The sequence below is a fragment of the Zootermopsis nevadensis genome, unplaced genomic scaffold (genome assembly GCF_977971745.1).
Source record: "Zootermopsis nevadensis isolate Lab colony 2312 unplaced genomic scaffold, Znev_1.0 Znev_ptg000015l, whole genome shotgun sequence".
In the NCBI taxonomy this organism is placed as follows: Eukaryota; Metazoa; Arthropoda; class Insecta; order Blattodea; family Termopsidae; genus Zootermopsis; species Zootermopsis nevadensis.
Genome location: NW_028259147.1, coordinates 8,382,656 through 8,406,121, shown reverse-complemented (window position 1 = coordinate 8,406,121; position 23,466 = coordinate 8,382,656). Strand labels below are relative to the sequence as shown.

Here is a 23,466-nt window from a genome sequence, read left to right as displayed (position 1 = left end):
ATCAGGTGGTCCATTAGTTACCACTAGTTTCTATAGGGTTAATTTCAAATTGTCTGAACGATGCAAAGGCGAGAACACACGAAGTGACATTTCGGACTCTTCGATCTTTGTATTTTAGTTGATTTATTGTTCTACAGTTCACTATTTTATTATTGACATCATTATCATGTTTCGAAGAGATAGCATAACGTAGGTAATTAAAACTGACAGAAGTATGGGATAATATCCATAAGATGATGCGAGATAAAATGACACATTTCAGATGTCATATACCAAAGATAAGAGACAAAAGAGAGGTGGTAATGACACGACTAAATATAAGAATGTTAATCTGACCTAACAAATAATTTTCTCTTTGAGCACAACATTTATTTCACAAAGACGACCGCAAGATCGAATGACAGTTCCCACACGGGACGTCAGATCCCGCCATCCCAAGCTCTCAACGCAGCTCACCTTGACGGTTAGAGTAATAATTACAAACATTTTAAGATCAATTTCGCAAAATGTGAAATGTACAGAGTGTAACATTATCACAACATATGTAGCTAAAGTCCATTTTAATATTATCCTCCCATCTGCTTATCGGTCTTTCACATTGCTACTTTCCAAGAGCGCCCTCACACCACTTTTGCAGATTTTATGTTATCCAGACCATTGGAATGCTTCTCCTTACATGTCGGTGAAGCAGTTAGTACTCATAACTCATATTCTGCATGTTCAGGATTCGAATCTAGGTTCGTTGACTGGCTATCCTGTTTGAGATTTTTCGCTCTTTTCTTCGGCCAGTTCGAAGGGACAGCAGACATACTTTAAAATATGCCACAATCGCATTCGTCCACATCCTTTCCAGTTCATCATTAGCAGTAAACCTGTAATTTGACACTATAACCATAGTCGCTTAATCCAGTCGGTAAAGTGGGCGGTCGCCCAAGATACTTCGATTTTTTCGGTCCTCCCCGCAAGAATCGGTACCACGTACCGATGCTTAAACTTTCCCAAACTATTTCCGAATATCTCAAGAATATCTGCAGACTTCTTAGTCTACGTTGTTGAGCCAATTGCGTTCTGCAATGCAGCAAAATCACATTAAATTGTTAGCATAAATTTAAAAGTAAAAACTAAATTCTGGAACTGATTAACGAAATATTCTATGGTTTCGAGAAAATCAAAGCCAAATAGAAGTTACATTCAAATTTACTGTATGAAAATTATTATATTTATTTACAGAATTTCTAATGCTTTTTGCACTGGTATCAAACCATAAGGCCTTTATTTACAAAGAAGATATTAAAAACGCGGGGACACCAAGATTATATTTTATCCAGTTCCAGGCAGTCTTAGAGCAGTTAAAGAAGCGCTGTGAAGCAAAGTAATAATCAGTAATTTCGTAGTGTTCAGTAAAAGTGTGGTGTGCATAGCCTGAATTTCCAGCTTGTGATCTCGACCATAAATACGTATTACCAGGAAGTAATACCACTTTTATTGCAAGTATTTCGATGTTCGATGGAATATTGCCATCGATGGAACAACGTCCCGATTTCTACGGACTCTTATTTTAGTAAGTTTTATTGCAAGGTTTTTCACAACATGTAACAAAACTAACTCCCTAACTCAATTTAGACCACGAACGATTCTTATGATAAGAATATCGTGTATAATTGCTGTAAACCGAATGCATAAAGCGCAAGACACAATGGTATCTATTCTTCAACATGTCCGACATTTCGTACCGCCTTACTAAACTGCTCCCTGGTGGTACATGCGGGAATTTTATACTCGCCACATACCGGCTTCTTACTCGCCAAATACAGATAATCAATTCAAATCGAAATTTAAGAACATACGAATTCACTTTACATAAGTTGGGTCTTTGAAGGCTGGCACTGAAATGGTCGAATCGTAGTAACACTTCAGACTTACACTTTGAATGCACCAGGAACAAGGAATGGTCTTCAAACATTTAACCATTCTGTTTACACACAGTCTGCACTCGCCATATTTTTCGTATTAACATTTTTATTGTCTATTAATAACGACGACTAGCGGCATGACTACACAAAGCAAGAGCAAAACCCTGTCCCTTGGGTTTACGGAAAGACACTTTCATTTGAATTAGTTGGAAATTTTACAATATGTATTTCACCATCGTTTCCCTAATAGAATTTCGTCCATAAAATAGCATCTTCTGCACTTCAAATACAAAATTCATATTGTAAACATTATCGAGATATTCTGAAACTGGTTTTTGATATGACTCCATTTCCTCTAATAATTTCTAGCATCACTTGCACACAAATATTCCAAATGCGACGAACTTCTATCCTGAAGTCCTTGCTTTTCTAGATTAGTTTCGTTTTCCTTTTAACAGCTTTTATATCTAATCATGGTAATACCATGAGCAGATAGTTCCCCTTTCTTTGTATATAACATTAGGCTTGTTGCAGGATACAATTCTATCGCAATTTGTTGGCTCCAAAGCGTAGTTACCTGTTCAACGAGGCTAGAAGCAACTGTGTTATTTACATGCGAAACCCACTTGTAATAGTGCATCATTATTGTTATATAATATAATAAATTATAGTAACAGAACTCATAATTTGGTGCATCTAACACTGAAGTCTATTCACTTTGCACACAAATAACGTGCAACGTACTCAGTAGAGAAAGGCTAGGTGCGCAGTGCAGCCTTCGGCAGTAAGCATCCTACTTTTTATTGTTCAGGTATCGCAAGATAGTCTATCTGACATGGAAGCACGTCGCAGCTGTTGACATTACGTGCGTCATCTTTGCTGCCAGAGAGATAAGGTATAACAAATATTAATTATTTTATTTAGATAAACAACCCCGATAAAACTGCTACAGCTTGGTGATAAAAGGAATTATACACTTATGTTTCGATTACATAAAGCACTTTTCAAAAATCTCACATACGAGATAGGGCTTTCCAGTCTATTGTCTCACTCTCATGTCCCCTTCCTCTTCGTTACCTTATCCTTCTTGTTTCCCTCCCGCGTCTCTTTCAAATTCGCATATCTATCTTCTTATTCTCCTTCTGTCTCCTTTCGTTCATTAATCTTTAGTCTCCTCTATTTAATCTCTTCGTTCTCAACACTGCAGCTCGATTCTGACCGTAACTCACGCCATCTTAACAATTATCTAAACCCCTAAGCAGCGAGACGCCTTGGACGGGAGATAAGACCATCACAAGAATTGTAACTTTTGAAGAACAACAAAGTAAAACGGGGCAAATTTCCACAACGCGAACGGGACTGAAGCACAGGATTCTACTGTATAAACGACACGAGACCGCGCTACCGAGCTCATTATGTGCCAATATTCTGTTCCGTTATGAACATTTTGGGTCTTTCTGTTACAAAGATATGCTCCTCCAAGTGGCTACAATAATGGCAAATTTTAATGACTTGATTTTGTACAAACTATCGTGTAGCCACCTACTCAAAGGATGACGATAATGTTTTTCTGGGTTCTGACACCAATGTTTTGGAGAAACACACTTAAAACCCAGCAGCACGTCGTCGGCATCAGAACCTTAAATCTCACATACATTGCGGGCGTCTGAAGCTCTTTCCGGAAGTCGGAATAACAGCGTCATTAAGCTGTTTATTTAGGTGTGATACAAAGATTAACCAAGCGTCAAATTCTAATTTCTAATATTCTGTATGTCGCTGCGCTGTGGAGCTTAGACAAACAAGCAAATTTAAGTTTATCTTGAAAATTCATGCAAATTGTAATTCCTTTCACTTGGTTGTCCAACTTCTCTTAAAGCAGCAATACTGAGACAATAAAAATGGATTTCGAAACGTACAATATAGGCTACTTACTTTTCGGCAAATTAAAAACTTCCACTATTCACGAAATACGGTAGTGCAAGCTAAATACCACTGACTTCCCAACAGCGTTTATTCAGGTCGGGATCACTAGAGTAAAGAAACTGACATCGCCTATCTACAGAGCATATATACGAAGCGTTTATCTTATCCTTTAGCTGGTAAATGATACCGTTTTATCAGCACTTGTGTGTGTGTGTGAAACTTGGTGAACTTAACTGGGTGTTTGTACAGTTACTTCACTGAACACTTTAAAAGTTGTTCGCGGTGCCACCGTTGCGTTGTTTCAATTAGTACAAAACTGTTTAACTGTTTCGACACTGAATGTACTTTAAGCATAAGTCTAAAAATATACATTGTACACTTAACATTCTCGTTTGGCAGAAGGAATTATATAAATGACATGCTAACATCCATGTGCTTCACATTGCGTTTTGTTATATTACAAATGCACAAACGAACCTAAACCTATATAAAGTCTTTTCACTTTGAGATGATCCTGAAATAAAGTTTTTCACTACATTGAATAATTATGATTGCGATTAGCAATAAAATAAAGGAACAAATTCACTGTTACGCGAGATGTAATATTCTCAGGCGGTAATGATGACGTTATTGTGACGCCGTGTGGCGTAACAACCCAGATCAACAACACCACCATGTCCACTTTTAGTTAATGCTGCCTCAAAATGGCGAAATGCCGGGAGTTGTATACTGAATCACGATTTTAAGATTTCAGTGTTCCCTGTTATTATACACACTAAAGGAAAACTGCATTTATATTAACAAACATACGCTTCAAAGTCGCATTGTAGTATAATACTGATTAACAGAAATCTTACGTCAACATAGTCTAAACTCTATCGATGTTTTCTTCAGTTTTTTTCTTAACTGTGATTGCTTGCTGTAAGAATTAACACGTTTGGGCTCGTGCAGAACAGGTACGTCAAACGAGAGGCCCGACACACTTCTCGAATTACACACGACGTGCGGCCCAAAATGAAGCCCAGTTTTCAATACAATTTTGTTTTTAAATGCACGTCAAATAGCAGCTTCTTTACAGCTGTTTTTACTTCAATTAAGTAAAGTCAAAATGTGTTTCAATCAATTTGCATCTGTGTCTGCTTGTGTGAAAATAGAGGTATGACAAACGTGTACTACTAAGTTTAAGCTTCGAATTGGTAAACGAAGGCGGTTACAATTTTTCCAACCCAAGTGATGGCCCCCGGAAAAGTCGCCTACTTTACAAGCGGCCCTTATTTGAAATGGAGTTTGGTGTAGAATGACCTATTCCGATAAGATTACACTAAAAACTACAGAGAAAGTATGTGTTACAGGTAATCTTTGGAATTACTAATGTAGTGAATGTTTATCCATGTAAACAAGAAATTTGATAAATTTGAAATGCGAACAAATTTTCAGGCAGAAATTTTGAAGTGAAGAGACAGATAATATTAAAATCAAATATTAAAGAAACTCGGTGTGTGGTAAGGACAGGGACCAGTGGCGGTCTCTCAAAAAAAGGATAATAAACATTTGGGTTTCACAAAAGGCGAAGAATTCGTTGATTGCCTGAGTTTCCCAAGAAAAACTTTGTTCTATGTATTCGTGTTTAACTGGTGCAAAGTTGATACGGAGCCGGGCATACAAACAAGAAAGTCACTCGACATACTCTAAACCGAAACCGGAGTCTAATATGGCTGCGGCAATGGAATAAATTACAATGGCAACGTCTTCGGCAGATGAGAGTGACAGTTGCTCACGAAAATATCTATTTCAGTATAAAAGACGCATGAACTCACACCAACCTCACCCTTCTCTAACCTTACTCCACGAACCTCACCAAACCCTTACCAAAACATATCAAATATCCCAATACAAATCAACACCAATGACGACCCTATCGATTCAGACGTTCCGAAAACGTTGTACTGATGTGCAGACCACGCTGAACTCGTTTCACGCGCGCGCGCACACACACACACACAACTTCAGCAGCCGTCACTAAATTACATGCTTCATGGCCACAGAAAATTTTAAACCCCAACCCCCTTACCACGCGGATCTAAGGCAACAGTACAGCGTTGCTCACTTCGCTACGCTGCAAGTTGAGAGCTGTCTTTATTCGCCTGGGCTCTGCTATGCTGTGAAGCTGAAACGCGCAATTTTGTGGCGAAAACTAAAGATCAAGCCTCCAAAGCAAATAAAACACTGCTGCTTTATTAAATAATGCGACAGTAGCCTATACATTCATCTCCATGCTTCTATTCCAGGTACAATAGATAAAAACTGCCTTCAGTTATTTGTTTTGTCCACATGACTGAGGCCACTATCTCGAATCAAGTTATATAAATGATTCTCAGATCTCACGTTCACGAGAAAGCTAATAATCCCGTGTCTAAGGTGAATTCTAAGAATGTTTCTTCTTGTAATGACCAATTCTTAGAAATATTTGTCATTAATGATAGGGCATGTGGACTAGAAAAGAAATAAAATCCTGTAAACAAGGATCTGTAGCACTGTATCCCAAGGAGCAGTACAACCATAAAAAGATTACATCATCATTATTCACTGGACCGTATAAATCGCTTCTCCTGCCATACTTGAAAATTAAGGCTATTTGTGGATTCAATACAAATTATAAGTTAAAAACAGAAGATATGATACTACGACGTTTTTCACCGCCCAAGATCCACCCTCTGAATAAACTTGGTAGTAAAGACGTGTGATTCAAACGACGAAATGGTCCGATCACTCTTCAACAGCCAAAATATATCGGAGATGAAACCAACCAATTTATACTAATTTTGAGCTGCTAAACACGAAAATGACATTCATTTTGCATGATTGGTTCGCGTTTTGAAGGTATTCTTCATACCAAGCTGTTTCGCTCAATTTTCGTAATTTTCAGAATTGTAATGGACTACTTACTTCAGAAACAGCCTGTAAAAGGGTGGTGAAGGTTTTGTTGCTTCCTGCAGGTCTAGTCAACATCCCTAAGGAATGTTTAATAAATTGGTTCAGTTGTCCTTGAGGTTCTGTTTGGCAAACAAGTGTTTTGTGGAGTGCGGATTTTGTGTTTCACTTCGTCTTAGAATACTTATGCAGTAAACAGCAAAAACGTCATTGTGAATACTTAAATGAGATATTTCTAACACTAAAATATACAAAATGTCGCATAGATGTGTCAATAATCCTAACAACTTTTGTTATATTTGTGGAAAAGTGACTTTTAAATCACAAAAACGAAACTTGACCCCCATCGTTAAGAAAGCGTACCACCTTTATTTTGGTTGCAAAGTGGGTGACATGGACATGGCATGGGCACCCCATATTTGCTGTCTGAAGTGTTCTACAAATCTACGTGAGTAGCTAAAAGGAAAAATGAAATCTATGCCCTTCGCTGTGCCCATGGTGTGGCGGGAACCTCATAACCATGTAAACGACTGCTACTTCTGTATGTATTCCTATAGCTCATGCGGTTCATATGAAAGAGACATACGATAACATTAAACAATTAATTAACAGGGTGAATTATGGCAAATATAAGTGGTGGCTATCATACTAGGCCTTCAGATGGGTTACACAAAATATTGCTGCTTCCTGTGTGAGTGGGACAGTCGTGCAAGGAATATACATTATGAAACTAAACAGTGGCCCCTTCGACAGAACTTGGAACCAGGTACTAAAAATATTGTCCGTGAACCACTGGTAGATCAGAGCAAAATATATTGCCAGCATTGCACATTAAATTGGGTCTAATGAAAAATTTTGTAAAAGGAATGGACCGAAATGGAGAAGCCTTTAGGTACCTCTTTCACAAATTTCCCCGACTAAGTTACGTTAAAATCAAAGAAGGAGTTTTCGTAGGTCCCCAAATAAGAAACCTGATTGTTGATGAACATTTTGTTGATATTTTGATGGGAGAGGAGAAAATTGTATGGGAATCCTTCAAGTCACTTGTTAGGAATTTTCTTGGAAACAACAGGGCGTCAAACTATAGGGAATTGGTAGACAAGTTGTTGAAAGCATACAGTAAAATGGGGTGCAATATGTCTCTTAAAATGCATTTCCTCCACTCTCACTTGGTCTTTTTCCCTGATAATCTTGGGTCGGTTAGTAATGAACATGGCGAACAATTTCACCAAGATATTTCTACTCTTGAAAGGCGTTATCAGGGGAAATGGAGCGCATCAATGACTGCTGGTCGGTGGTAAATGATGCCCTTGAGGTAAAATACAGAAGAAAGGCCAAAAGACAACGTCTATAAGGTAGGTGAAAATTTTTAAACATGTGCATATCATATGGACGAATTTATTGGTGATATTTTACAAAGTACAAAATATCTTCAAAACGCGAACTAACTGAGCTTTTTATTGTCATTTTCGAATTTAGCGGACGAAAATACATAAGAATTGATTTGTTTCATTTCCAATATATACAACTCATTAAAATTTGTTGTCTAGTGTTACATGCTTCTTCTGTATTACAACGTTTGTTAAATGCCGATAGCGCCTTAGAGAGGCGGCAACTTCTCTGCCACTACAGTATTGCTGTGCATTACATACGTCTTTTGCAGGCGTTTATTTCTATCTACAGTAACTTACGACATTCGCTTGTCGTGGTCGAATTTTCTTTGGGCACTATTTATTCTAAGAATAACCACGAAATGTGGCAGGTCAAAATTACGTAACAATCAAAATGCGTTTTTGGTGCCATCAAATTGGGTCTGGGCACGAAATTTCATTTAAAGACAGGCAGAGACACATCAGAAGGCTGAAAGGGCAAATGCACTTTTCCTTCGTGAAGTATAAATAAACCTCGCGGTAACTGATGGTTAATATTTTCCAGCAGATCCACAGCCGCGTTTTTAACTGCATCTTATTTAGTTACAGCATAAAAATAAACAAAACAAACTCGAGATTTTAACGGAAAAGCAAGTTCCCTGTACAAATATTTAATACCTTTATTTATTTATTTACACACATATAAAAGGGAACAAGAAAAGCGAGAGGGGTCCACTTCACAGTCGGTTTAATGCGTCTCCAACAAATCGAGAACGCCAGAGTAATAATAATAATATTTGCGATTTACTCAGGTTGTATAATGTCGGATGATTAATAAATAATGAATTGAAAGGATATGTAAGGAAGCTGTAGCGGTCATATCTGAGACACCATCCTTGTATTTACGTAAAATAACTAAGGAAAACCATGACAAATCTTAGTCAGCAGCATAGCCGGTCTTCGGGCCGAGCACTGAACCAAAGACCTTGGCGATACTAATCAGTCGGCTGCGACATTCGGTAAAGTCTTCACGAGACCTAAGTGTTATATAAATATGGGTTAGAGAAATTAGGTGTGTGTGGGGACCGAATCCAGTACCTCAGAACAGGGTCCAGTGGGATTTTTTAATATGTTCGTGCTCCATAATAGCACAAGATTTATAATAGTCTGAATAACTATTTAGACCTGTTTCTTCAAAATCTCACCCTACATAAGTGTACTTAACGTAATTACAACGAACACGGGCCGAATTTATAGCAGAATGTCCGTAATACGTTCCGTGCATTCTTGTTTGATACGAGTAACTAAGCAAGTTATGCGATAAGCCACCAGCTGTATGCAGGAATGATATACCAATAAAGCAAACGCCCAACCTCACACTGAGGAATGAAATGAGGTCTCCTTCTGCACGGATGTTTGGGAATGTACACAATAGTTGTTTATGCAGGTGTTCTGTGTGTCTACTACCAGTACCTAATTGGCACTCTTCAAACTGCAGTGTGGGATTACGTAAACATTCAACTAATAAAATAATTACAGTAGAATGATTCCACGTGGACTCTGTCATGCGTTCTACGCATACAAAATGCATGCACTGAAGCAAGTGTTCGTTTTCTTCCGCTTATTTAAACTCAAATTACATGATGGACTTCCGTGAAACTTAGTGTGGGAGGGGGTTGAGAGATATACTATAAGTTCAAATGTGGACCATATTAGTTCGTACCAATAGTTTACAATAAATAAAAATAGAACCTTGCCGACTTTCCTAAAACAGCTTATCGTACAAAAAAACATTGGTAGAACAAAGGTACCATATATGGAATATGCAATACCATTATATTCGGGAAACGAAGTGTGACAACACTGTAATGAAGCGCCACATACATGATTGAATTAAATGACGCTGAAGTCTCGTACATTTTCTTAATTACTGAGGCAGTGTGCAACTGCCTTTCCGCACATTTGGGTATGCGGAAGGATATAAAGGGATATTTGGTGCAGGGTTTGTCGGAGAGCAAGGGTCTCCGAATCTCAGGGAATATATGGGGACTGCGATGGTTGGAGCGGCCTTTGCGCGAAGGAAGTGAAATTCTGGGGTTGAGCAACTGAAGACTACACCGAAGTTCTCTTGGAGATGTCCACCTTTATTGCGTCTCGAGAGACACTGTTGTACAACCAATTACTCTGATCGGAAGGCAGCGCGATGATTCGGCCGTTGTCTTTGTACTTGAAATTTAAAGGTACAAGCAGAACCTGTCTGCTCGACTTGAAGAACCAAACTTTTGAGGGCCCGCACCAACGCAATCCCGCTATAAATACCAACCAAAACGCTAAATAAGGGCGGAGTCCTGCGCAAGCGCAAGACATCCTGCGTACGAAACGCATTGCTGGAAATGGTAAACAGAGCCTTAAAATGGTAATGGGAATTTTGCTTACGCTAACGGGGTTCTGTAGTGGCGGGAGCCTCGATCATTCAAACTAGGGTCTGTTGCTGCTGATGGGAGGTTATCCCGTCAGGCAACTTGTCCAAAAAAAATTGGTTGGTTGGTTCTCTGAGGTTTGAACCCAGAGAGGGAGGGGCCGTTTCGGCTGAAGGCCTCTGCGGCTTGGGGGGGGGGGGGGAATCACTTCAGCTGAAGGCCTCCGTGATCGGGGGTGGCGGGCCTTGCCCCTGTTGAATTATACCCTGGCATTCGTCTTACAACTGAGGAAAAGCACGGGAAACCTCAGTCAGGGTAGCCGAGTGGTCAGACCACTCGTTGCGCCGACTTGGCCGTCTTTTGAGGACAGCCTCGGCTGGCCTGCTGAACATCAGTCCTCCTCGGTTGCCCTTGGGTGACCTCTGACAGCCCTCGTTCGGCACAAGTGCCTCCCGAGTTGCCCGACTAACCCGGTGTCCTACGTGAGCGATTAAATGCGAGCGGTGCGAGTTGCGTGGGTGAAGCGGAAATATCAAACTGGCTGTTTGTGTGGCGCTGTCCTAGGTCCCAGCGAAGCTGTCAGCGGCCAAAGTCCGAGATCAAATATATGCCTAAGGGGTCCCCCACACCAGCTAACTTCGAGTCAAATCTCTGAGTCAGTGCTCTGAGCTATAAATACTCCCGTAACGTAACTGTTCTTAAATTTTGAATTTAATACAGCGATCCGATTCGTCCCCCAATGTCGTCGGAAACGCGCCGAAAAACCACATTCGAATTTCATTGGTTCCAGTCGCAGTGAGGCGACGGTTGTAGGGCAACCGTCATTCCACATCTGGTAGGGCTTAAGTTTTCCTTTTACGAGTGCGAAAGCTTTGTTAAAGTCACGTTTCGGCTAGACGGAATGTTGGGAGGAGAGACGTTCAAGCCACTTCCAATTTAATACATTCAACAATGCCAGAATTAATAAAATCATCAAATTTGGATGAAGTAAGGAGTACCAAATATCATCTAATCACACCTCCCTCGTTTATATAAACCAGATTAATATGTCAAAGCTTGGTTTACCCCTCATCTCAAGGTTCAGCCCGTTCGGGAATCGAACCACGAACCTGTACTGGCACAAGTGCTCATAAGTTACGGAACAACAACGATGTTACGCCTACTGCCTACGTTATTTTTATTTGTAGTGTTCTGTCTGACGACAGGTCCATATATCATGAACAGGATCCTTCCAACCTCTTCAGGTTGTCAGGGACCTGCTCATACATATATACATTCTTGGCAGAGATGATCAGAAGTGGTTTGCCATTGCCTTCTTCTGTGTGTGAGTGGAGTAATTGTTGGGATGCCACGGAGAAACCGGGGAAGCCCCCGGAGGAAAACTCCGTGATGCTTAGACCACGGCCTTGCCCAACACAAGTTATAAATTTGAGCACACGGGCATCTAAACCAATGAGATAAACAAAATCTCAAAGACGCATTTCGAAAACACGAAAAATTATAAAATGGAGTAAGGGATACAGTACGTAATGTAAATTCTCTCCATACCAACCCTACAAAGCACGCCACGATTTTACAAACGAGGCTCTGATGACAAAGTGATGTAATGACAGTATATTCATTATATTTGGAGCGGAAGAAAAACCCCACGGAGCGCAGTCGTTATTGAGAAACTAATACTCGATCACCTAATCAAGGAATTCTCAATCTTTTATGGAACCTGAAGATTCATTTATCTTGTTCACAGAACGGAGGAACCGAGCTGCCCCATTCAAGAGAACATAGTCATGACGGTACCCAATTCAAACAAAAGTCATACTGTATGACCATTAAATCTGGTAGATATTGTTTCTTTTCATTTATTGTTATGAAGCTCATTACTACTACACTCGGTGAGACAATACAGAAAACGTAAAAAAATATAAGTATTAAATAATGAACCTGAAGTTCCCCCCAAAATACCAAAAACTAATGCTGAACGTGTGAGGGAATATAGAAATCTCAAGAAGCAATTATTGCAAGTTAATGCTTCCACATCATTAGCAAGTACGAGCACAACCAAGGTATGACAATGCAACTGAATATTTTCATAAGCATTTTAATGAAAATAGATTTGGATACGCGTGCAATGTATGTGATATATTGGGTACGGAGTACGTATTTACGTCAGATTCTCCGGAACCGTGGTTCCACTGTAAATTTTTTTAAATACCATTCCATCGTCTCTTTACACAAAACAGTTAATATTAAAACAAAACTGAAACTCTGAACAATGAAAATGTCTGAAAAGTGTGCATGTTCCCTTTCCCAACTAACTGAACCATTTAACTTACGTTGCTTTTGGCGGCGGGGTGGTCTTGTCATTCCTCTTGCATAAACAAATCTTCACGAATTGCACATCATTATCAACCTTCAATTTACAAAAAATTGTCCATGTTACAATTTATTAGCACAATTTACTGCACACGAATGTCACATATGTACATCATACTTTTAGTGAAGCAATATCGTAAATTCTATACTTGCGAGAGACGGAGGGCTCTGCAACTACTCACACATGTCATTTCGTTCTTCAACTGCAACTGATAGCTGCAGTTTTTGTTATTGTTTTCTGAATATATCGCCAGATGTCGGTATTTTATGAATTAGTTTAGCTAAATGGTGTCACTGTACTGAAATGACAGCGTTCCGTGTTAATACTGCATGGAAAATTTAATACCAAAATTGTCGGCTACTGATTATCGATGAGGTTAATTTAAAGTGTTAAAATTTAAGAAATGGTAAGAATGGTATTTGAGTTTCGCCAGAATAAGGGATTATACAAATCAGCGATGAAATGTTCAAGCATAAAGCTGTAAGGAGTGTTCGATCTGCGAGATGAATTTGTCATAACTGTTCAAGGCCGTCATGTAGAATACATAGCAAAACAGTTCAAACACTTACCCTGCAAGGAGTAACTACATATTTTTGATTTCTTAGCAGGCATCCACATGACGTCATCTACCACAACACTTGCCGATTTATTTCATTTGTGCTTCCCCAGATACAGATGTCGGTGACTGATGACATCGGTTGTTTAAATATGCTGTCCAGTTGGTGGGATTATGTACTTCAAAACTTATGATTAAACGTTAAATTACGGGTGTCAAGTTGGTTGTCTGGTTCACGTAAAATACATTTTAAAATTTCTTTCATCACAGAACGTAAACACAATAATTGACGATAATGCTTATAAACACGCGCGGTCAAAATTCACAGCTAAAGTACGTTACTAATTCAAAGACGCTACTAATCACGAGGTATCGAGCACGGGAAGGGTGGTGTACTGCTCCAAAAATACCACTACCATTAACCACATACGTGATCAGTACTGATGACCCTCCTTAACCTATGTATTACTGATACAAATGTGCGTCTCATAGCCATCACTTCGGAACGGGAGTCTTTCATTTCGACTGTGGCGCCATCTCTGAATCAGGAATCGTAAGCATAATTGTAATCGGCGTAAGCGATTGCTCAATCGTGAACAAGTTTAATTACTATACGACCTCTTACTCAAGACTTTACTTTATCATACTACTGGTTGAGGATTAAACTTTGGTATTGCAGAGAAATGCAATTTGTTTTTGTGCAAAAGCGACAGATGTGAACTGTATGAGATTTGAGGTTCTCACAAGTGGCAAATCCGTCTAGGAGGCAGGTCACATGAAATGCAATATAATTACATCTCTCCAACAATCGCACCACAATGCTAAGGTCACTGCTGTACTATATAACAAAAAACTTCTTTTATACTCTTCCTATTTTATTGGTCTCACAAGCAGTGTTATGTACTACTTTTTGACCATCTTGGGGGCTACCACTAATGGAAGCTAAATACAGGACATGGGACAGAAGACCATGTTCCAGGTTAAGCAACATGGCACTGTGTAACCAAACAACCTAACTTCACCCTCTGGTCACATAATGTGTCAATAAGGAAGAGGCAACACAAATATTGACATACATATATTAGAAAATTTGGTCATTCCTTAATCAGATGATGTAGCCAAAGCTAGTCTCTGAAACATTGGCATATGACTCAACACTGACATGGCTAATCACCCAAGAAAATTTTATAACATTCACATATTGTAAAAGTTTTAAGTCTTACAAATGTCATCTGCCCACAGCTGAAATTTACACCTCTGCATTACATAAATCACAAACCTCACAAAAATAAATGATCTGATAAACATTACTACTCTATCATAATGATCACCATAAGTATTAGTATTCACTTCACCTTGAAGATGGATACACTAAGGATCTCAAAAATGTCAGCAATACAGTCTACAACTATACAATGCAGTTTGTCAGAAACTGGAAAGACTGAAATTTTCTGTTCACTATAGACACCCACTGAAATCATTGAGTATACACAGCAATTTCCTCATATATCCAAATCATCATCTGGATCCTCTTCATCCCAATCATCTGCAGCATCAGGCTGGTAGAACACTTCTCCTCCCTTCTCGCTGTTTACCCTTCTAAACACAAAGAAACAAATAACAATTCAAATAAAAACATACCAAACAATATAATACAGAACCTTACTGTAATCTTGCAAGAACTGAAAGAAGTGTTTATGGCAATTAACAACAGAAACCACACATAAATATTACAGTAAGATTATGGGCAAAAATTCAATTTGCTAATCTTTCATTACAATGATAGTTCCCAAACCTTATCATTAAAAAAAATCCCTTCAAGATTAACTCCATAGAGCCAAGGAAAATACCCACAAAGGTTCATAACTGCATGCAACTAGATTCTGTCCTGACCCAGCTGATCAGTCCACACTTTCCTACCTTATTTCACTGAAATACGTTTAAATATTACTGACTTATCTCACCCATGTATGCTATATGTCTTACTGACACCTTCTTCATCTAATCATTCTAATGACACAATATGATCAAACTACATTCCTCCCTCAAAGTGATGGACCATATTAAATGCCTAATATAGAATTTTTGTATAAAATCTCTTGGAAAGTGCAAACTTGAAAGACTGAGGGGAGAAACTCATTAAGGATCTTATAGAGACGAAAGAATTTGAGGTTGATGAAAATAGATTATTATCACATCCAATGGTAACGCTTAGATGTTACACCTTTGGGTTCTACTTTTTGACAGTCACGCCTTTTAATCTGTACAGATGATACAACACACCTGAGATATGGCAAAACAAGCTGACTCCTGGCTTGCTTTTCTTGCTGACCAAGACTCAGCTTGAATGTTGTCAAGTTCTGTGGCAAGTTACTGTCATCAATCATCTCTTTATTCATTCCTGTGGTGGTTGGTACAACCACTGTCAAGTCTTCGGACTTCACTCTGTTATCTGCATCTATGAAATAATATTCTGCCTATGAAAACAAACATGGAGATCTAGAAATAACTTATAATGCCTGAATTACTTAAAATACTATGATATATATGCTAACACTAGCAGAAACTAGAAATTACCAGTAATAACAACACAATTTAGTGGCCCATATGAGTTTGTAATTTCCTGCAACACAGATTCAAATTATTTCCAGATGTTATTTGAAAGATTCCCATGTTACCATGTCCCTAATTGTTAATATGCAAAATCAACTTAAAGCTTCACTGATTCTGAAGTTCATTCTAGGATTTTGTTCTCAAACTACATTCTTCCCTTGGAGTAAATATTAAATTTAAATTTCACATAAAACAACACATAATATTATTGTTTTGTGTATTTTTATCTTTCCATCATAGGAGGAGGGAAGTATTCCAAACTGAAATGCAGTGAATAATTCCTGAATTAATTCTTCTCTTGCATAAAAATATATAAGAAAAACATCTGTATGTTAGTGTAACTTCACTGACCCGTTTTAACACTTTTCCTCCTTGTTTTTTATGTATTATATGGGCAATGGGGTTTCCTCTTGAAGATTGTGTGAATGGGCCAACTCTGACAATAGTAGCTGCAAGATGGCACAGTTGTGGCAATGCTGCATGCGCATCAGGTAATGTATCTTTATGAACCAGGCATACAACCTGTGATACAGCTAATCCTGCAAAACAACACATAAGATTCCCAAGAAAGTTAAAAATCAGAATAAGAATCTTTCTAGAACAGCTCCTACAATCTAGTCATAACCTTTTCAGCACAGACCATGCTCCATCTCAAGATTGTAATGTGGGCTATGTCTCTCCATGTCTTCCAAGATTTAAACACTAATACCAACCTTGAAAATTAGGACAGAGATAGCCCTCAAAACATCGGCAGAGTTTGACCATGCTGGCCCAAGTAGATTTTATTAAAATATATATTTATTATTCAAGTCTATACACAAACTTTTAAATTGTTGATGTTAAAATTTAAAATTAATATTAATATTCTGCGCCATTCATCGTTATCTCGATGTTACAATATTGCGCTTTATACTACTACATGTTTCAATGTCATAGCATCATCTTCAGGTTTTTTATCTTTAAAACTACTCTATATTTATTAATGCAAGCTTTTCATTGATTGTAGATTGTAGATTACTGTTGTGAGTGTTCCTTTGATCTTCTTATTATTTTGCATATTATGTTGCATATTATGTTAGTTGTTCATTATTCAAGAGTTTGATGTGCAGTGTGTCCCCGTCTGATCAGGTGAATGTCAGTTCATAGACTCACCTGATCAGACGGGGACACACTGCACATCAAACTCTTGAATAATGAACAACTAACATAATATGCAACATAATATGCAAAATAATAAGAAGATCAAAGGAACACCCACAACAGTAATCTACAATCTACAATCAATGAAAAGCTTGCATTAATAAATATAGAGTAGTTTTAAAGATAAAAAACCTGAAGATGATGCTATGACATTGAAACATGTAGTAGTATAAAGCGCAATATTGTAACATCGAGATAACGATGAATGGCGCAGAATATTAATATTAATTTTAAATTTTAACATCAACAATTTAAAAGTTTGTGTATAGACTTGAATAATAAATATATATTTGAATTTTAAACACAAACATGACGCATCAAAACTATAGATTTTATTAAGTAAATCTGTAGTCTGACCTCCAGATTTGACACATAAGATATACTTAAAATGTTCATCACCACCATATTTCTATCCATTATTTGTATTTTCTGATAACCAAGTTGGATTAATATTAGAAACACCGTTAATCATCAGACTGGATCCGTCAACTGCCACAGCAAGCTTCTCACATAGACCTGCTGTGGTAGACAGTTACTCACAGCCACTTTAACATTGAAGTTAAAGTTATCTTATTTAATATAAGTCTCCAAGTAACAACCCTCTGGTTTTAAGCACGTCTCACATCGTGAGAATATGTTCCTAGACACACGTTGAAGTTGCCGTACAGGAATAGCAGAAATTTCATGCCTAATATTTTCTTGGCATTCTTCTGAAGAGTGCAGATTGTTCACATACACTTTATATTTCAGCATTCCCCACATATAAAAGTCACAAGGTGTTAAATCAGTTAATCGCAAAGGCCACAATCCTCGAAACTTCACGCAATGCAACAACAGAATTGTTCACAGTGTGTGCTGTAGCATTACCTTGCATAAAATGCACATAACATCAGGAATAGATTGTTTCATAGAAAAATCATGGGCCCAATTATCCTCCACACACTAACTGTACACCAAGCCAGCTTAACTCGGTCAGTAGTGACTGGCTATGGACTGGACGACCAGGGTTCAATTCCAGGATTTTTTCTATAGCCTCTGCATCCATACTGGTTCTGGGGCCAACCCAGCCTCCTATCCAATGAGTACCTGGGTCCTTTCCCTGGGGTAAAGCATGGCCAGGTCATGATGCTGACCACCCACCCCGATCTAGTGCCAAATGCCTAGATGGCATATAGTGGGATACCTTTACTTTATATACTTTTACTGTTTTTATAAGTGCCCCATTACAGTTTTGTTTCAAGACTTAAGTTAATCTAATTCGGTAAAAATAAAACCATCATAATATTTTGCTCACCATTTACAGATTTGGTAAGCAGAGAATGAAGTTCACGATAGCATTTTGTGAAGCCATTATAGTAGATGAGAGGCATCAAAGAGTCAATAATTACAACACAGTCATTTGTACTTGTGACCAGTGAACTTTGTAAAACAGACAATAGGCTATTGCCTCTTGTGTTAACACCAGATTTAATGTTTTCCTTCTTCTGACCTATAAAAACAAAACAAAATTTTTTCTAGACACAAACATATAAGTATGTCTTTCTCTTAAGCCTCCTGTCTATTGGATACCAGGAGCTCTTTCTCTGGTGTTACAGCAGGAAAAGTGTGAACATAAAGATTTCATGGAGCTTTCATAGTATGGGGCAGAGCTAAATTTAATGCAACCATTTCAGTCACATATTTATGTGGTGCAGCTTCACTGTCAGATCTGGCACTACCACAGCGTTAAAAACAAGAAATGTCCATTATCCACCTACTGATCATTCATCCTGACAAGTAATTCTAAAACACACAGAATACTGTCTGTTGTTATGACTATAAGATGGGCAGGAGAGCCTCAACCTAGGAAAAGGGAGTCACATATAAGTAGGAAGTCTTTTGAGATATCTGACACTGCATTTCAGAAGCACGTGAATGAGAAATATTATATACTTACTCTCAATCCAGCCCCGATGGTCTGTAAAACAATCATGAAAATGCACATGATCTTCACCACTATTCTTCAAACCATTTTTCATCTTTCCTGTAGGATGCTCATAACAAATAATGTGTACATGGTTCTCCTTTCTATCAACAGCATGTTGTACAAATGCTTTCAACAATGGAAAACCACTCTGTTCAAGAGAATCTGTAATAAAATAAAGTGTAGTACAAATTAAGTCTTACTACCAACTGAAGTTGGGTAATGCTTGACTGTCTGCAATTGGTAGGGCAGTTTGAAAAGTTCTTAACGATTATGTACTATTAGATATTTGAGTTAAATATATTGCCTTAAAAGCAGAGGCTCTGGAAAATCAACGGAAATATTCACCAATACTCGGGCACAGATTATATTCTTACAATTTAATTTCCGGCAATGTTAGAGAATAAGACGCCGAAAGTCGCGGGCAAGTATTTAGCATTCCTGACTCGTAATTGGAAGGTCCCAGCTTCAATTCTCAGCCTCGGCCCGAATAATGACCTTCATGACAGACTTTCGTGGTCTCCCAAGGCTCCCTTAGGCAATTGCCTGGGTAATACCTTATAACCAAGAATTTACCATTTCTTTCCACATGCTTTCCATTTCATTAACCATCGTATCACTCCTAACATTAGACGCTATATAATCTAGAAACATACAAACACACAAGGAAACAAAATTAACCAGTAAGTGAAGCCTCAGTAAATTTCCCATATTGTATACCTTGAATACACACCAAAACGCTCTTTTGCTTTCCTGTTAAAATACTGGACAACATTATGTATATGAAAAACACATTACGAAATTTACTGCAATATATTAATGTCACTGGAAGTAAATGCTACATCGTTTCCATGCATTACGAGGCTGATTGCTATTTAAAACACTTCACAAAATCACTCGCAAATCGTTTGCGTAAAGTATAGGGACACACTTTCTACATAACTGGCACATAACCTCATTACCAATGTTCAACATGACAGTGCTACCATAGCTAGAAGTATAAATTCCCTATCTGGAACAAACAGACAAACATTCTCTTTCTAAGAAATTTGACTGTAAAAATGAGGATGTTGCACTTCCAGGTTGTGACGCCACGTGATTGCGGTGGGTACAAACGTTTCGGAGAAACAAAAGGAAGTAATGTTTGTCGGAAACCTTGGTATCAATCAATAGTCCACTTCGTCATTACCTTCTTGAATTACCCAAATTAATCACATGCATTAATTTAATTATGCAATGAATCATCATACAAAGTTCTATTAAAACCTTCAGTTTCTTCAGAATTTATTATTACAGGAATACAGCCAGGCACAATGACATCATAAGCTTGAACTGTAGGCTAACATGACATACCCATCCTGACATTTACATACCTTTATCCTCGTGAATAAGGCATCAGAAATTACTAGTGAATGTAATGGTTTATGGAAAACGAAGAATGACAAATTATTTAGGACATACAGGTTCCATAACTTTTATTATAAATAAGTTGATAAATCGGAGTACACCCATATTCAGGGTAAAAATATTCAACTTCATAAAATAATACTTAATATAGAGAACAAACTTACAGAAATGCATAGATAGCACACTAGTTTTGTCATAAATTAACTCAAGAAATACATAATTTGTATTGTTACATTTTTACAGTTCATATTCTGATCACTGAATTTCAGAAATTATAAATGGTAATACAAAAATGTATTTTTACTGACATTATTAAATAAAAAAAACAAGCTGAAGAGAATAACATTTCTAAACAGGGTATTGCACACTTAGTGCTTAAGATGTTGATAGCAGATATGAATAAAAACAAATCAGAAAGAGAGGCATATTCTCAAAAGCAAGTGTACTGTATGTGCAAGATAATTTCAAATATTCTTTAACATTAGTATTATTTTAATGAGCTTCTTCAAGATTAACTTAATATTCCAGAGATAATACACAGCTGATCTGACACAGATTGGTCACACTTGCTGCTGTATGATGGTAGCCTTAACATTAAATATTCTTTGGTGGAATTATCAGTAAGGAAGGAAACTGCTTCAGTATTTGGAGGTGGTCATAATGTTGTGTAGCACATGAATTGCCAGATGTTAAAAAAGGAAGCTGTCCCACTACACACCATGTAGACACTTGGGGGGGGGAGGGGGAGTATAGCTCAAACTAATTCTTAACCTTGGCACTAGATACAGGTGAGTGGACAGCGTTACTCCCTGACTGCACTTTGCTCCCAGGAAAGGACCCCAGTACCCACTAGAAACAATAATCATAATTTCTTTATGGACTTGCTTTCAAGTTACTGAAGTGTCAGAAAAGCCACATCATTTACACAGTTGTCTGAAAGTAATCATAATAAGATTGGAAAGGCATATACTTTGGAGTTTACTGACATGCCAAAGGTATTCTACATGTACGTGGTTGTTGCACTGTTTTCTGATAGCATTGTCGCATCTTGGGTAATTCTTGCATTAATCCCAGATCATTGCTGCATTTTTGGTCATTACTGCACTGTTATCCCTGGCCACAGTTGTAAAACAAAGTCTTCCAAAAACTTCTTTAGGTTATTCTTATACCAATGTAATGTGATGTCATATTGTTGCATAATGGGAACCATTGTATCTCAATGGGACAATGGGGCCTTTGGTTCTCTTGTGAAAATGTGACATACAGAAACGGATGAGCCCATAAGGAGTTATTCACTTATGCTAGAGAGTGAAAACTACCAAAGTGAATTAGTAACACCAATCAAGTAACCAACTGAGTGACTTACTCAGTCACTCCTTCATGTACTGTCTGCATTTTTCAATCCACAGTGAAAGTCTAATATTTTTATTCACTGTCTACCTATTTTACTCTCTTATAGTAAAATCCAAGGTTCAACACCACCAGTACCAAAGCAATCATATATTATCCTGTAACAAATCAAACCATAATTTATCCTCACATCCTGCATCTCTTGGGTCTCACCCTGTAAGAATACTGAAGTCTAGAAGTCACTGGTTTATAGAAAAATAACAAGGTAAAACCTTAAAATGTTCACCCTCACAGCAGTACACTTCATCAGGCAGTAGTACAGATAAATCAAACTATCAAATATTGCTAAAAGTCTAGAATTTAATTTTCATTAATATTATGTTGAATCTTAACACAAAAGAAGAAGATAATTAAATGTGCTTTAACATGCCTTTCAATTAGAATGCAGATATTTAAATTAAATAGTCTGAGAGAATGAGAGTAAAGCAAATTTTTAAATGACATGGCAATATGTTAAGTCTTATAATTTATACTCTTTCCCTATTATCATTAGAGTGAGATAATTCATAAGAATGAAATTGGCAGGAAATGAAGAAAATAAAATTTGCATACAACATTAATGTAAAATTCATGCTTCCTTTTGTGAGTATCTGTCTGTATGAAAGTGTATAAATAACAGTTATTCTCTTGTGCGTGAGAGTAATGTAATTGTTATTTATATATTTGCATACAACATTTTGGTCAGTAAACCTCAAAGGAAGAGAAATAATTAAACATAGTAGAACAATATCACAAATAATCTTTGATAAGTAGAGCGTGAAGGATGGAAATGGCCTAGAATGGTAAATTTTTGTAAACACAGATTCCTTATAGAAAGATCCTGCACTATAGGGTTACTTCAAATTAAATCTATTTATTGAGATAACAAAAAGTTAAAAGTAACAATGCAATTCCTTCTCAGGGCTACACACTGAATTTAGCTGCATCAAACATCAAGTCTACCTTCTTGTTCAGATTTTTTCTTCTATATCTGATATAATTCAGTCAGTCAATACCAAACACATCTCCTCCTTTCCTGAAGTCAGCATTGGCAGTAATCATGTTTCCCAGCTTGAACAGAGCACAAATAATCGATCCTCTATCTCGGATACGATCTGTTTTATGTCCAAGTTTCTCCAATCCCTTTACTATTTGCTGTAAACAAAAAACAGATGCTAAGGTTAGTAAACAAAGCAACCACTGAGCTGCCTGTCACAAGAGATGTCAGCTCGGTGACAGCCATTATTCAACAAACTGTGGACTCTAAGACTTCCATGCAACCCTTCCCATATAAATATATTCTTGAACCACATTTTATATTTACATCAACTCTCAAGTTTTATCAACAGGTACTTTCAAGAAGAATATACGAGTGGAAAGATGTACTCAAATTCTGAGTACACATGT

At 37.6% G+C, this 23,466-nt stretch overlaps 3 protein-coding genes across 11 annotated transcripts in view; all 3 read right to left on the bottom strand.

Moving 5' to 3' along the window:
* LOC110833293 (uncharacterized) overlaps positions 1-14,404 on the bottom strand; it is a 77,560-nt gene extending 63,156 nt beyond the window's left edge. For 2 of the 5 annotated variants that reach the window (XR_015535254.1, XM_022071157.2), the window contains exon 1: positions 12,891-13,150. The gene's annotated coding sequence lies outside the window, so the exon portion shown is untranslated. Of the gene's footprint in view, positions 1-3,845; positions 3,932-12,890; positions 13,151-13,500 lie in introns of those variants that run through there. The other 3 variants (XM_022071159.2, XM_022071160.2, XM_087349182.1) reach the window with 3 other exon arrangements.
* A 146-nt stretch (positions 14,405-14,550) lies between these two features.
* Positions 14,551-20,245, bottom strand: Elp5 (Elongator complex protein 5). 3 transcript variants are annotated; one of them, XM_022071215.2, is made up of 6 exons: positions 19,984-20,245; positions 19,237-19,428; positions 18,595-18,789; positions 16,452-16,639; positions 15,771-15,964; positions 14,551-15,086 (listed from the first exon to the last, which is right to left on the bottom strand). In XM_022071215.2, exons 1-6 carry the CDS (start codon positions 20,036-20,038, stop codon positions 14,990-14,992), a joined length of 921 nt encoding a protein of 306 aa, XP_021926907.1. In that variant the 5' UTR covers positions 20,039-20,245; the 3' UTR covers positions 14,551-14,989. The 3 variants fall into 3 exon arrangements, with proteins under 3 accessions (XP_021926907.1, XP_021926908.1, XP_021926911.1); XM_022071216.2 differs by having other exon boundaries at positions 19,997-20,243; XM_022071219.2 differs by lacking the exon at positions 18,595-18,789.
* A 2,668-nt stretch (positions 20,246-22,913) lies between these two features.
* LOC110833299 (scoloptoxin SSD14) overlaps positions 22,914-23,466 on the bottom strand; it is a 52,353-nt gene continuing 51,800 nt past the window's right edge. For all 3 annotated transcript variants that reach the window (XM_022071188.2, XM_087349184.1, XM_022071187.2), the window contains one exon: positions 22,914-23,214. In XM_022071188.2, the coding sequence (XP_021926880.1) occupies positions 23,065-23,214 (150 nt within the window). In that variant the 3' untranslated portion in view covers positions 22,914-23,064. The remainder of the gene's footprint in view (positions 23,215-23,466) is intronic.